Source organism: Paroedura picta, chromosome 13, assembly GCF_049243985.1.
Source record: "Paroedura picta isolate Pp20150507F chromosome 13, Ppicta_v3.0, whole genome shotgun sequence".
Taxonomy (NCBI): Eukaryota; Metazoa; Chordata; class Lepidosauria; order Squamata; family Gekkonidae; genus Paroedura; species Paroedura picta.
Window position 1 is genome coordinate 9,663,222 of NC_135381.1, and position 15,450 is coordinate 9,678,671.

The 15,450-nt window shown below is 48.0% G+C and overlaps 2 protein-coding genes across 6 annotated transcripts in view; both read left to right on the forward strand.

The window, feature by feature from the left end:
- Positions 1 to 4,798, forward strand: part of CLTCL1 (clathrin heavy chain like 1) — a 46,644-nt gene extending 41,846 nt beyond the window's left edge. For 2 of the 5 annotated variants that reach the window (XM_077309043.1, XM_077309044.1), the window contains 3 exons: positions 1,535 to 1,610; positions 2,168 to 2,212; positions 3,492 to 4,798. In XM_077309043.1, coding sequence (XP_077165158.1) covers positions 1,535 to 1,610; positions 2,168 to 2,193 — 102 coding nt within the window. In that variant the 3' untranslated portion in view covers positions 2,194 to 2,212; positions 3,492 to 4,798. The remainder of the gene's footprint in view (positions 1 to 1,534; positions 1,611 to 2,167; positions 2,213 to 3,491) is intronic. The other 3 variants (XM_077309042.1, XM_077309047.1, XM_077309046.1) reach the window with 2 other exon arrangements.
- A 6,633-nt stretch (positions 4,799 to 11,431) lies between these two features.
- SLC25A1 (solute carrier family 25 member 1) overlaps positions 11,432 to 15,450 on the forward strand; it is a 33,539-nt gene continuing 29,520 nt past the window's right edge. Inside the window, exon 1 of the mRNA XM_077307708.1 lies at positions 11,432 to 11,700. Coding sequence (XP_077163823.1) covers positions 11,586 to 11,700 — 115 coding nt within the window. The 5' untranslated portion in view covers positions 11,432 to 11,585. The remainder of the gene's footprint in view (positions 11,701 to 15,450) is intronic.

Here is a 15,450-nt window from a genome sequence, read left to right on the forward strand (position 1 = left end):
TTAGTGACATTAATTGCATTGCCTTTTTGAGGTGGGTGCTTGCCCAAGTGACCTGTAACTAAAAAAGATGATACAGTTCAGACCTCAGGGGAAGGAGAATTTGTCAAGAGTAAAGTGAGTGGCGGTTAGTAAATAACAAACAGATATGAAAGCCGTCTGGCTCCAGTGCCCTAATACGGAATTGTCACTTGAGGTTAGAACAGTTTTGTGTGAAATTTTTCGTTCCTTTGTTTTAGCTTGAAGCCATTTGAAGACTAGGAAGCTGCGTAAGAGACGGCCATAAAGTAAAACATATTTTATTGTAATCCCAGAGACTACATAACTAGGATCAGAAATGATAGTTCCAGTTACAGCCATGTATAAAGTAGAAACAGCAGCTCTCCTGAAATTCTCAGGGACTCACTTTGCTGGGTTATAGTGAAGAAATAGTGTTTTGACTTGCTAGATAAGCAGTTGACAGAACTTCCTAGAGGCTATTTAATGTCTTTTATGTTGATTCTCCACATTCTTTCATTAGCACGGCAAGGTCTCTCTGAACTGCAGGTGGATCATGCAGTTATGTTTCGTTCTCTGGACCAGAAATTATGCTATTATCTGGAATCAAGTAAATATTTCAGAACTGAAAGCCAGCCTGGTTAGACAGATGGAAAAGCAGGACATTCTAACTTTCTCCAGTTCCTCTTGCTTTCCCTGACCCTACTCTCTGCTGATCAGTGAAGGGGCAGAACTAAGCCTACTGTTCTTCCACACAAAATGGGGCTTCCAGGTCTTAAGGACAAACAGTACAGAGTACTTCTCTTACCTCCATGTTCATATTCGCTCCAAATTCTACTTCAATATGTATTTCAAGCATATGCTTTCTCCCACGACCCCTCCAAGGCTATTTAGGAAGAAGGATCTCGGTCTTTCTTCTTTACCCCCACAGGGGTTCCCTTTTTGTGTTGGCTAGGTCACTCAGTGCCAGAGGTGGCCAGCATAATTTTGCTCCGGTGCATTGCTCCAGTGCCGTACTTGGTAGAGTACAGTGGCAACAAATGGCAGCCATTCTCTTGAGAGGACATAATGGCATGCTGCTGGGTACCATTGGACCTGTTTTTGATTACTCTCATGACAGAACAAAGCAGCAGATCCTTTCCCATTTTGTAGGAGCCGTAGACACAAGCCAGACAAGCTTTGTGTTGCCCTGTGTTCTGCTTCTTGACTTTGCTAGGGTGGTGGGAACTGCTTCTTAGTGTTGTGTTCAATAACACGAATGGTGATTCTAGGCAGTAGCTTTCTGCTATAGACTTTTTTTTCTCGGGTGACCATTATTAGAGTGCTGACCTTTGTCAGGGACAAGAAACTGCGCTAGATCTCAGCGACATTGAAACCTCCTCCCATGTTCTGCAGACATATTATTTAAACACAGCGCTGGACATAATCATTTCTTGATCTAGAAGCACCTGGTTTGGGGGCTGTTGTGCTATAGGAGGTCACAGAAGAGAGGCTTTAGGAAATTCCTTCATGAGCATTTCCTGTTCACTTTATGACTCAGGTGGATAAACTTGATGCTTCTGAAAGCCTAAGGAAAGAAGAGGAACAAGTAACTGAACCCACTCCAATAGTATTTGGTAGGTGAAGACTTCTTTTCTTTTTGTTGTGAGGCCCTCAGAGGCAAAATCTAAGCATATCTTCAGTGCTGGTGGTACTCCACTCTTTCCTTTCCCCGCCAATCCTTGTTCATTAACCTTGAAATACAGCCATGTGATTCCTCATGCGAAGGAATCAAAATCTTAAATGGTTTTACCTTCCTTCCAGTATTATACAAATCAGAGGTTATATAGTTGAGATTAAGTTGTTATTCTTCTTTCTGAATATCTTAGATCCAGAGTATCTTGCAAATTGCAAACTCATTAAATGGAGATCTGGAGGGACCAATCATGCAATTTGCTCATTCATGATGTAGGAATAGATACCAGGTTCCTGGGGGGAAATCCACAAATTGTGATATTGGCAAATTGCATGGATGACCCATCCCAGAAAAAATACACGTACCCACAAAAGCTGCCCAGAAATCATTCTTGAGGGGTTTAAAATGTTAGCGACCCAGAGCAAGCCTTGGAATGACCCAGGAAACTTGCTAATTCAAGAGGAAAAGAACATTCTTTGACTTTCCTTTGAACTATAGCAAAGAAAAAACTTGTCTCTCCATGAGCAACAAAGGCTTCGAATGGTAAGATGAAATCTCTTCCGCAAATATGTAGTTCCTTTCAGTCTTTATTTGGCAAAAAGTAGACTTTTTGTTGTTCGAAATAGTATACTAGAATGCGCACCGTTAAAGGAAGCTTGTGACAGAGGTTCACTTTTGTAGTGGGAATAGCTTAAACTGAATTTCTACTTCCTGCATGAGGCATGAGGGGTTGTAGTAGTCCGTTAACACCATGTGTGTCTGGTCTGTGACAATTAATAAGCAGAGGCTGGGCTGGGCGAACACCACTAACAGATCTAACTGCAGCGTGTTAAAATTCTGGCCATGCATAACATCTCGGATATTTTGATTTGCTGAGGTTTCAGAGGTTCTCTGAAACGGGATTTTGAAGCTTGTATCAGGAATGGATGCTTCTGGATGCCTGAAACAGTCCCCCCACCCCACCCCACCCCCCATATTCATTGGTCTATATTATACACTATCACCTTGGCCACCTCTTTTTGATACGGGAATACTGAAGACACTGTGCTGAATCGAGCCACTTCTTAATCCGAGGGTGGTTCATGAGAGGGTGATAAGCCATGAAATGTGCATACGTAGAATATAAGAACGGAAGTCTGTGTTTTCTCTATTTTGCTTTAAAAGTCGCCGGATTAAATGGTAAAGCAGACTTTAAAGTGGAACATATGAAAACTCAGACCATTGGCTTCTCGAGGCCTGTACTGTCGACTCCAGTAGGGTCTCTCCAGGATCTCAAGTGATCTGAAAGATCTCTTCTTGCTAGCTGGCCCTTATAACTAGAGATGCCATGTGTTGAATCTGGGACCGTCATCATGTAAATAAAATCCACCTCCCACCCCCTAACCTTCATCGCATCTCTATAATAGTAGGGGAATGGATTGAAATCCTGGAGAACTGTTACTAGTCAGTAGACCAGGGGTAGTCAAACTGTGGCCCTCCGGATGTCCATGGACTGCAATTCCCACGTGCCCCTGCCAGCAAACGCTGGCAGGGGCTTATGGGAATTGTAGTCCATGGACATCTAGCGGGCCACAGTTTAACTCCCCCTGCGTAGGCAGTGCAGGGCTATTTGAGAAAACTTGATTTGTAGAAGGTTCTTCATATTAGCATCAGCCTTCAACCCAAAACCAACATACCCCCCGTTCTATTTCAATGCCAAACGTAAGGGTTATGGACAACGATGTGTGTTTGGAATGTTCCAAAGCTTTTGGTTTCCAGGTGTTTCAGGGTTGGGTGGTGGGGTGGGAGCCAACTCTGACTTCTTCTCCTTGCGCTCTTCTAGGCCAGCAGCTGATGCTAACAGCAGGGCCCAACGCAGTACCTCCACAAGCCAACTTCCCATATGGATACACAGCACCAGGATTCACCCAGCCACCTGTTTATGGTTTCAATATGTAACTCGTTGCTCTGACAGACCTGTTAACGGTCTTGGGTCTTTTCTTCCCGTCCCTTTTTACTTTTTTCCTTTTTTTTTTGGTCCAAGAAGGCACTGATGACTCCCCGTGTTCAGGCTGAATGTGTGGTCCCAGTGGGTTGAGAGACATCAAAAGGACACCATTATTTATTGCTATGTCCTGTTACATTTCAACGTGGAAAGGCAGCTTTTTCTTTTGTTCTTTCCCTTGTCACTGACCTTGCAAGGCTCTGGCTGAGGTGGGTACTGCCACTAAAGTTAAAATGCTGCAATAACTTCTTGGGGCCGAGGGGAGGGAGGGAGGGAGGGGCAAGGGGCCTGTCTCTTCTGTCTCACCGCAGAACCCTTTTGCCAACCATGTTCACGCTGGGGCATACCCTGGCACCAAGCCGTTAGTACTCTTAAAGCATTAGATGATGCTACTTGGTAGCAGGGAATTAAATTCAGAATCTTTCTTTATCGGTGGGAGGCATTTTGAAAAACTCTTTGACCCCCCCCCCACCCCGCGCCTACTTGTATGTAGCCGTGGGCAAATAGGAAAGAGTTAGAAGTGTATTTGTTAGAGATGGGAGCAGAGAACAAAAGTCTCCTTGACACGAGTATTGTGGGGGTGGGGGTGCAGAAAAGCACCTAAGCCTTCTGGAATAGTTTGAAGCTCTTTACTGGAGAATAAATTGGATCCTGTCACAGAGCAGACATTTTCCCAGGTCTTTTTCTTTTCCCCTTTAGTGTAAAGGGCGAGCATGATATTCATTGGCATTAAGTGGTACATCCTCCAACAGGATTTGGGTAGCAAATGTCTTCGGAATTGTGTCTGGGCAGCTGTGTTTGTGGAATTATGCGGTGCAAAAGGGGCCCAGGTTAGGCAAGAAGCATCGGCATCCTTGAAATATTGAAAGCTGATCCCAAAAACAAGGATCTGGACTGTCAAGGAGTTGCGAACGCCTGACTCTTGCCCAGCTTTGGGGGGGGGGGAAGTGGCGTGCCCAGCCACGTTGCACGCACACCCCTTCCACTAGAGAATGCCTGCTGGGATGTACTACTTTGTGCCACTCTTCAGAGATACATCATTAACATTTTATGTACTTAGATAACGATGTATAATTTATGGCTATGAATCTTGTGCTAATCATGAATACTATGGAAGTCCAATTATAAAACATTAATCAAACCAGTGTCCGCTGTGTGGTTTGGAATGCTTAGAGACAAAGCGTCAGCCAGCGCTGCACCAGAGATGGCACAGAGCAACCACCGAAAGGGAAATCACACACAATAACCTCGTTTTCCTCCGTCTTAGCCGCTCTTCCTCTCTCCCATCACCATGGCGGGGGGGGGGGCACACGGTTTTCTTTTTGGGCAACTAGGTTCCTGAGATGAACCAGGCTCAGGTTTGTACCACACTTAGTCCTAGAAAATGCAGTATTGGGGTATAACACACCTTACACTGTCATTGGTCAGCAGCTTTTAATTTTCTTTTTCCATGAACAGTAACTACATCAATGCAGCACCTGTGTCCCCGCTGTTCTATGAAAACTTGGTCCATACCATCTCCATGCACAGAATCAGGATGCTGGACCTTAAAATGAAGCTTTTGAGCTAGGCAGAGTTGGTTCCCGTCTATACAAGGATTGTGAGATCTTCTTCCTCTCCCCCTGGAGTTATATCTGATCCCAGGAAAGTGCACTCCTAAAGTCAGCAGGCTTGCCTGTACTAATAACTGCATGCTTGGTCAGCTGTAGTCGGGATGCAGAAGGAGCAGGTCAGAAATGGCTTGGGGGGGGGGGAGACCCAAGACCAGCTGTACTTGGCATTAGCAGTTTGTGGGAGCCAAGTTACAGTACCATTAAGTAGAGCAGGGGTAGTCAACCTGTGGTCCTCCAGATGTCCATGGGCTACAATTCCCATGAGCCCCTGCCAGCAAACGATGGCAGGGGCTCATGGGAATTGTAGTCCATGGACATCTGGAGGACCACAGGTTGACTACCCCTGAAGTAGAGGACTAATAAGGTGAAAACAGGGCTAAGGCCACCCACGGAGAAGTTAGGGATTTCTGTATATCCACAGAGCTCCCCAGGTATACAGAATAAATTTCTCTGTAATGCAGGTAATCATAGCCAACCTCCCCAAAAATCATCCCAGCCTCATAAGAGCTGAGCATGATTTAAGACAGGCAGGCACTGAGTGATGTGTAGAAGGGGGAGGAGAGAATTGGCTTGTTCCAGCCCTTGAAAGCTTACAGGATCTTTGAGTGGGAGGGGATATTGAATCCAGTGGCAAAGTTAAGGGGAGGGAAGCTAGGGTGTGGGTAGCTGAAGGTAACTGTTTGCTTTCAGTATGACTACTAATGCATCTCCAAATGTGCCTGATCTCAGGAACTTGGAAGGAAATTCTTCAGAAGAGTGCTTTTAGTGGGTATTTTTCTACACTTGTAGTTGGATAAGCTGTTTGCCAGAAAAAAGGGCAGAAATCTTAGTGCTGGTAAGATTAATCCTGCATTGCTTTTGAGGCCAAAAAAAGGTCAAGGTTTCCAATATGCTAACTTGGCTCTGACAGGTTTATAGAGGATGCAGGGCTAGACTCCAGTCACTTCTGGCTAGTCAAGTGGAAATGCTACAGCCGTGTCTTCTCTAAGTCCCATCACTCTGGTCCAAGCATTTCTGCGTAGACGATACTTAAATGATTCCATTTTCTTCCACTAACTTGGAGTGACTGGCCCATTTAGGGGTTTTTCCTGCAGCCTTTGGGCACCAAGGCCATTACATGACCATTGTCTGCTTCACCCTTCTGCAGCGACAATCTTGCTAGAAGTAACCTACTACTACCTACAGCTGGGACTTTGTTACTTTATTTAGGTCATTTCCCTCTAACCCCTTGGTAACTATGCAATTTGGCTTCTATTGACTTTAAGCCTTGTGCACTGCCTCAGTCTCCGAGGAGCGCGTATATTCCAGTTAGTGCCGGAGGCAGAACTGAGTAGCTACTCTCTTTTGTACTTTCAAAAGCAAAGCAAGCCTGTGGAGATTTTTGTGTCCCATTACCCTACTAAAATGCAAGAGGAATTTCTTCCTCCAGTAGGATTCTTGCATACCTGTATCGCCCTCTCTCTATGCCTTATCCAGCACCATGATCTGCATATAAGCCAAAATTCTGCTAGCTGTGAGATAATCCATGCTGATCTGTAGGCTAACGAATGTAGAAGAGGAAGGGAAAGGTAGTATAATTCTATTGGCCACAATACAGTTCTGAACGTACAAGAGGCACGCATCTCACTGAAGCTAAGCATCTTTAAATCCGGTCTGTGCTTGGAGATTGAGATTGTCTTGGAGCCTCAAACGAGATTGCCTTGAGTCGATTAAAACAAAGCTGTAAGTAAATAAAGCACCAAGAACGTCCCAGAGCTGAGAAAATTCCTAGAGCTGAGAAAATTCCTGTGCGGAGGAAGTGTGTTGGTCTTAAAGGTACCCCTGGACTCTAAATCTGTTCTGCTGCTTCAGGCCAACACAGCTGCCCACCTGAATCTGACTAGAATTAAGTGAGGAATGTTCAGCGATGTTGTCTTAGAAGGGAAGTGGGCCAATACAGGGTGCTTGGAATTGCTCTTGCCTGTAACTATTCTGTGGTACACTAGAGGGCAGTGTTGTTTGGACTATTTCAGAAGGTTTCTGGCCTTTAAAATTTGTGGCTGCACACTAAGACTGGACCCCAAGGATATTCCTTTTCCAGGTCCATCAGCTTGGAAGTGAATGTGTGCTTCCGGTTCTTTGCAATCTTCACAATAGCCCAAGATCACCCAGCTGGCTGCATGTGGGGAGGCGCAGAATCGAACCTGGCTTGCCAGATTAGAAGTCCACACTCTTAACCACCACACCAAACTAGCTCTCTTGTCCTTGGGTTGGCACCGAGCTCAATGCATTCAAATCTGAGTCTGTAACCATGGCCTCTGCTAGAAAGAGAACGAATAGGTTGGGAAGGAGGAGCTGGCTTCGTGTAATCCCACTTTTTACTACCCGAGTCTCCAAGCAGCTTACAATCGCCTACCCTCCCTCACCCTGTGAGATGAGGCTGAGAGAGCTCTGAGAGAACTGTGACTGACCCAAGGTCACCCAGCTGGCTGCATATATCAAACCAGGCTCTCTAGATTAGAGGCCCCTGCTCTTAACCACACCATCACACTGGCTCTCAATGGGCAAGGGAGAAATGGTGACAGTCGGTGGGCTATCCACACACCTACTTACCTGGAGCTGAGATTTCGCTAATTGCTGCAGTGGTGTGACTGGAGTCATTAGCAATGCCTAAGTTCTCACTTTGGGGACTGGCACCCTTCCCATCAGCTTCCCGATTTACAGAGTTGGTGCAACAGTCGGTGACTCCCCATCCCACGTTTTGGAGACCACTTCAGCTCCTAAACCGGCCTTATTCAGAATCAGACCATTGGCCCGTCAAAGTCCGTGTTGTCTAGTCCAGGAATCATGTTCATGGACTGCAATTCCCATGAGCTCCTGCCAGCATTTGCTGGCAGGGGCTCATGGGAATTGTAGTCCATGAACATCTGGAGGACCACAGGTTGAGGATCCCTGGTCTAGTCTGACTGGTTAGCCCAGGGGAGCACAATCTCATAAAATCTCTGAAGCTAAGCAGGGTCGACCGTTGCTCGTATTTGGATGGGAGACCTCCAAGGAACACCAGGCTCATGACGCAGAGGCAGGCATTGGTGAACCATCTCCGACCGCCGGACAACCCTAGAATCCCCTGGCTATACGAAACACACGTCATACGATAAAAACAAACAAAAAAACCCTCAGACCTGCAGTGGCTCTGAGTTTCAGGGAAAGATCTTTCACATTGCCTGCTTTCCTCAGGATTGCAGCTGGAATCTTGTGCTTGTCAAGCAGAGGTCCTGAGACACGGCCTCTCTGACAGCTTGGACCTGTTCTAGCAGCCAAAAAGATTTCAGCCTTCACTTGGTTGACGAGGAACTGTATTTTTTTCATCTGCACACTGTGATCCAGCCTACAGATTTGCTTCTCATCCCTGAGGTCAGTTTTGCTTTCTCCAGCTGCTCGGTGATTGCGATGACCTGTTTTTGGTTTCCATGGAATTGCTTTGTTTTCCGTATCGGCCCAGGTGTGTGTTCAACGTGCAATTATAAAATGGCTCACGTAGCGTGGGCATTTCCTTAAAATAGCTCAGGAATGAGAAAGGGGGTTATGGGTCAGGGGCTGCAAACGCAGAGGGTACACCATAAGAGCGACGTACTGTGCAAATCACTCTCCCGCATTGGTATGTTTCATACCCAAACAAAACCAAGTAAGCCTCATTAATTGTGCTTGGAAAATGCACCCTTGGGCATATGAGAATGAACGTTATTTACACAACTCTAATACAGAAAGCTTGGACTAATACTGAGTCCAAATAACCACAAATAACATCTAGATTCTTTATAGTTCACATCCAATCTTTTATGGCTGTGATAGGTGATGTTCCCTCACCTTTGTCATAGAGTCATATTCTGCAATTGCTTCATTTCCCCCCCCCCCCTGACTTGCCTTTTGGCCCTAATTGAGCTATGAGACACTTTGATACTGAGCCATAGGTGTGTTCTGAAACTACCTATTTGCTTCATAAACAGTCAATGAAATCCATACCCAAATCTGACTGCTGTCTTCTAAAAAGACAAATTTCATGAATTGATATGCAGTCCAAAGATGACTAAAGATTCCAAAGTATTATAAAGAAGTTTTTTGGGAAAAACCACTTGTAGATGCAAAAATTGCCCTTGATCAGATTAGTAAGCCCATGAAGAGCTGTTTTTTTTATTCCTTGCCTTTCACTACCCAAAGCAGCTTGTGAACACCTTTCCCTTCCTCTCCACCTACTGTGAAGTAGGCCGGGGCTGAGAGAGCTGTAACAGAACTGTTCTCCGAGAACAGTCCTAAGAGAACTGTGACTAGCCCAAGGCCACCCTGCCAGCTTCATGTGGAGGAGTGGGGAATCAAATCAAGTTCTCCAGATTAGAGTGCCACTTTTTAACCACTACACCACTGCTGTAGGATCTTAGCAGAACTGTAAAGCAGGGGTAGTCAACCTGTGGTCCTCCAGATGTTCATGGACTACGATTCCCATGAGCCCTTGCCAGCATTTGCTGGCAAGGGCTCATGGGAATTGTAGTTCATGAACATCTGGAGGACCACAGGTTGACTACCCCTGCTGTAAAGTACACCTGAGGCTGGATTCATTTTGCAAATGTTTTAAGCTGCATAAGGGGCCAGCTACACATATTCAAGGAATAGGCTTATCATTTCAATTTACATCCTTTGCCATGACATAGGCCTAAAGTCGCTGACAGCAGTTGTTCCCAATGCTGATACTTCTTTCTAAGAAATTAAATGGAAGAGGTGAGAAGAGGCCAAATTAAACCACAAATAGGCCTTCACTTCGTGGAAGGATGATTGACTGCACTGTCTTTTAACTGTTGCCTATGTTCTTTTACAACATACTCTTAAGCATGCTTAAACATTTCCTGTTTTATGTATAACTTTTATTATATCTCTGTTATCTTACCGCTGCTTACGTAACACTGGCTCTTTTATGGCAAACCGCCTTGAGAACCCAGCAAGACAGGTTTTTTTATGTTAGAAACCTGCTTGACTAGATTTAGTTAATAAGAGATGGAACGGTTGACTGGTTTTAGGACATGTAGGTTTTGCAAGTCACAGGTGTTAGGCCTGCAGCGTACAGGGGAAGTGAGGCTGCTCAAGGTAGAAAAAGCTCACTTGCATTTTTAAAATGCAGAAAAGCAAAATGCACAGCTGCAAACCAACTGCCTGCTTGAAGAGATGCTTTGGCTCTTTGTCGCCTGCTCTTATCTTCACTAGCGGAGACCTGCAGTCTGTGCAAGCAGGAGAAGTCTCGGGACCTGCCCTGGCTCAGCCTTGACTTAGAAAAAAGTCGCTTCATGGGAAGATTCCTTGGGGGCTCTGTTACATCTGAGGCTCCCTGCATCCTGGACCCTCCAGGCAAAGACTCCCAACCCCAGCAGGGCCTTGTTCAAGGTGGGGAACGACCACCTTCAGCACCCTCTCTATTACACAACCACAACAAAAGGGTTGGCGGTGGTGTTTTCCTTAGCACCAGCATTTCCTGTTTGGCAGAATTTGGGGATCAAATCTATCCAGTTTGTGCTCAGTTCTCTGCTTGTCGTGCTTCTATAGGAAGAAGGCCTGCTCCAAAAGAAGAAAACGCAACACAAATAAATATGCAATATACAAGAGCAAACATCACGGTTGAGCTGTAGTTCTGGGAATCAAAGATGGCCCTGGAAGGGGTGGGGCCCAAGATGGGCGTGTCCCCAGGTGGGCGTGTCCCCAGCTCTGCTCCCCAACCCTATTCTGCACCTTGGCACCGCTTCTGAGGTTTTGGGGGTTTCTCAACAGTAAAAAAGTTCCTGCACAACCCCCCCCCCCCCCCACGCAATCACGATTGGGGGGGAAACCGCAATTTCCAAAACTTCCCACCGCCCTCCTTCAAAACCCCGCGCCACTAGCCGTGCCCTAAAACGGCCGGCGGGCATTTCTTTCCCACTTCCCCCACTCCCTTTTCGCGCGTCACCTAACATCGCATTTCTCTCCCGCCCTTCCCCAAAGGGTTCAGGGCGGGTCATGGCATCCAGACTTGGACATTCTTCGATGGTTCCCGGGGCGAGGCCGGCCGCTTGCAAGCGCCGCCGCCGCCGCCTCCTTCCTCCGGCTCTCTCGCTCCTCCTTCCCCGCCTGCATGTCAATGGCAAGGATGTGACGCTGGCGGCGGCGCCCGCCACACCTCCCCGGGCGGAGGAGAGGAGGAGCAGAAGGGGGCGGCGGCCGGGCGCGGGGCTGGACTTTGGCGCCGGCTCCGGATCGCGTCTCCGCTCGCTTGCACGGCGCGCTCGGCGGCTGGCTCGCTTCGCTTCTCCCCCTTTGCACGATGTCGGCGCCCTCGCCGCCTTTCCGGAGCCCCTTCCCCAGACCGCGCTGCTTGGCCGCGGCCGCCCCCGCCGGCAAGGCGAAGCTGACCCATCCGGGCAAGGCGATCCTGGCAGGTAAATCCGGGCGGTGGGCACGGGGGGGGGGGAGCCTGAAATGCACGAGTTTTGCGCGCTCAACGTTGCACCCGCGTTGCGCCTCCCTCCGCCCCGCCTGGTTTTTCCGCGCAAAGTTTGCAACTTCTTCCCCCTCCCCGGCTGGGGCTCGGCCGGCGGCGGGGCGGGAGGAGAAAGAGGCTCGGGCTGCGCGCCTTTGCGCCCTCGCAGCAACCGGTAGTAGCGCCAAGGCAGGGGTGTGCCGCTCTCGGCCGGGGAGGGCTGCTGGGAGCGCTGCGAGCCGCCGCCGCTCGGCGAAGCTTTTGTGGCTTGGTCTGCCTGCTCGGCTCCCTTGCGAGCGATCCTCAGCTCCGTCGCGCGAGCTTCCGCCTTGGACTTTGGCCACCAACATGCGGCGCTTTATCTGGCGCGCCGCGGAACTCCCGGCGTCCAAAGAACTGCAGTTTGGGTTAAAACGTTCTTGCGTTTTTTTCCTGGAGATGAGGATGCCGCATGTGCGTCCCCAGGACTATTTTATCCCTTGATTTATTGACGGTATTTATAAGCATGGTGCAGGGGGCTGGACTAGATGACCCATGAGGTCCCTTCCACCTCTATTATTCTATGATTCTAAGCCGCCTTTCTTACTGTGACTGCAGGTGGGTTGCACAGAGTGAGTCCACACCATTTGGCAAACAGGGAAATACAATTTGGGGTTTATTCTTTATTTTTTTTTTCGATTTTTACCCCACTGTTCTCCGGAAGGCCCCAGACAGCTTAGAGCAAATGCAAATACACAGGCGTTAAATACAATGACAGTTTCCAAATCTAACATTCAGTTTTCAAATCCAGCCTTTCCCATTACACTAAATCTAGGGCTGCCTTTTCTTGCAGTTCGCCCGGCCTCGGCCAGGGCCTTTTCGGCCTTGGCCCCCGCCTGGGGGAATGAGATCCAGGAACAGCTGAGGGAGCTGAATCAGTTCTGCAAGGCCCTTGAGACGGAGCTCTTAGTTGGGCTTTGATGGGGGTACCAGAGATGGGTAGGTGGGAGGAGAATCTTAACTGTTGTTTTAAGATTGTATTTTATTATTCCAGTGCTGTAAGCCTCTTCGTGCCAGCTGGACTGGGAGCGATGGCCTGTAAGCCTAATTATAATGATAAATAAATAAAAATAATTAAAGTATTAAGATGGACAACTGATGATGGGGTCATGTGGACTTTTTAATGGGGGGGCAGCATCTTCTCGATCTTATTTCCGGCCTCAACCATAGGCCTGTCGGAAGAGCTCTGTTGAACCAACTCAGAATACAAAAAACAGGTTTGAAGCAAAGCATAAGAGTTCACGTGACACGTTAAATGTTCCATGTGGCTTCACCCTTCATGGGCAAGAGGCTCCCCCCCTGCCCCGGCCCATCCCACCTAAATGCAGTGTCCGAAGCTCCGTAGCTACTGGTTACCTAAAATGCCAACTTGGCGAAGAATAATTCTGTTAAGGTGGCTTGGAATAGTTGTCCGATCTGGGGTACCCGGCCTGTGGGATTTATCCCGCTTAGTTGACTGGGTTTGCCGAATTCTGGGCCAGATCCCTCTGGCCTTGCACCTGCAGAACGGATCGGGATCCCCTGCCATGGCTTGTTGAAAGGGAGAGGGCCAGAGGAGAGTGAAATCTGCAGGGGGGATTGGTGACGTCTGGTGCATTTGGGGCTCCATTTGTTTTGCATTTGCTGGCAGGGGCTCATTGGAATTGTAGTCCATCGACCTCTGGAGGGCCACAGTTTGAAAATTTCCAAAGAAGGAGAACCCACCACCTCCTGAGGAAGCCTGTACTTGGGGTGAACAGTAGGGTGAGCATTAGGTGCAACACAGAAAATACAGTCAGCTTCACAGCATGAGAATCAGCAGGCTGTTGCCCCCCCCCCCTGCAAATAGAGTGTTCCTCGACCTCTGTGCAGGCCTCTGTAATGCTTCCTGTTTCTCATGTAGGGTGGGATGAGGTCCCTATGAAACACGGCCATTTGAGAAAGATGGTCTCTCCTTGGAGGGGGGGAGGGGGCGCTGCAGCCATGTTTGTGTCCCTGTGGGTTGCTTATCGTACTGGTGGCAGGTCTAAAAGAGGGTGTAAAAGGAAGAGTTTGTCTCCTGCCCCTTTGCCTATTTATACAGTCCTCCAGGGAAGACTTGGGAGAAGAGTTTTTAACCTCATCCATACTTAAGTATAGCACCCAAATGTGATTCTGAAGCAACATTAGCTTCTGATGCAAGAAAACGGCCCCGTTCAGAATACGGCATCTTTGTGAAATACGCTTAGTAATTTCTGGCTCTGTATAAATAAAGATTAGAGGCCTAGTATCCTGGAGGGAGAAATCATTGTAGGTTTCACTTGATGGTTCCAACACAGGCTTTTCCAAGTAGGCTTTCTTGATGGCCCTGGAAGGGTTTCTCGAATGGGTGGGAGCTAATTATTTTTAATATATTTTAAAATTATGAAACATTTATCAGGTGGTATGACCATATATGGTCATGTCGACCCCTCCCCCCCCAAATGGCTAATGATGGGCCTGGAAAGGGTGGGAAAGAGAGGATCTCCAGGTGGGCGTGTCCACAGCTCTGCTTCCCAACCATATTCCACATGATCATGCCACTTCTGGGGTTTCTCAAAGCCTGAGGAATGTTTCCCGGGTTTCTCAATGGTGAAAAAATAGAGAAAGGCTGTTCTAACAGGTTTTGCAAAGGCAATTATGAGTAACTAGGGGCCAAGCCCATTGCATTCAGGAATACAACGGGCGCTAGATGGGGGGGGGGACTCTGCCGACGGCCTCCCCCCTAGGACCTGGAAAGGCTGCAGGTAGGTGTTATGGAACTCACTGGCAGGGGCAGCTCTCACACGGCAGGGATCTGCAGCCTCCGAGCCTCAGAGGGAAGTGGAAGGAGGAGGGGTGATCAGGGGTGGGGGACGAAAGGCGATTGGCTGGCCGCTGGACAGACAGGCAGGTCGGTTGGAGGAGGAGGCCCATATGGATGGGACAGCCGCCCTGAGTGGGTGTTAAGCGCTGAGTGGCACTTAAGCCATGAGACATGCTCCTCCTCCGTACCAGAAATATTAAGTGGAATGGATTTGGGAAAGCATGGAAGCTGAAGGACTACTCAGTTAGATTATTTGAACCACTCTGGGTTTCACAGCCCTCCTTTTATTTTGAACTTTTCTACAGTACCCGAAACTTACTTAAAGAAGAGAAAAGTTGCCCATTGCCAGGAAACCAGAAACACTTTCCTTACATGACCTGCTCTGGTCTATTCTGTTTAAGACGTTTCTATGTACCCTCGCTATAAGGCAGGGGTAGTCAAACTGCGGCCCTCCAGATGTCCGTGGACTACAATTCCCAGGAGCCCCTGCCAGCAAATGCTGGCAGGGGCTCCTGGGAATTGTAGTCCACGGACATCTGGAGGGCCGCAGTTTGACTACCCCTGCTATAAGGTAATGGTACACAAGTGAAATCTCCTCTCGGCACCCCTCACATTCAGGACTTGCTGTGGGGGCTCAAGTCCTGTTCCACAGTGAGGACTAGAATCTTCCCTCCCACACACGATTTTGGGTAAAACCTGGGATCTGCAAGAGATTAACAGTGCCCAGATTTGTTGAAAGAGCTGTGTCAGGCTCATAGCCTAAATATTTCTCATCTCGACTGAAAGACTGGGAGCAGGAATGGTATAACCACTGAATGTTAAAAAAAGGAAAGGGGGGGGAAAACCCATCTGCAGATATAAAAATGA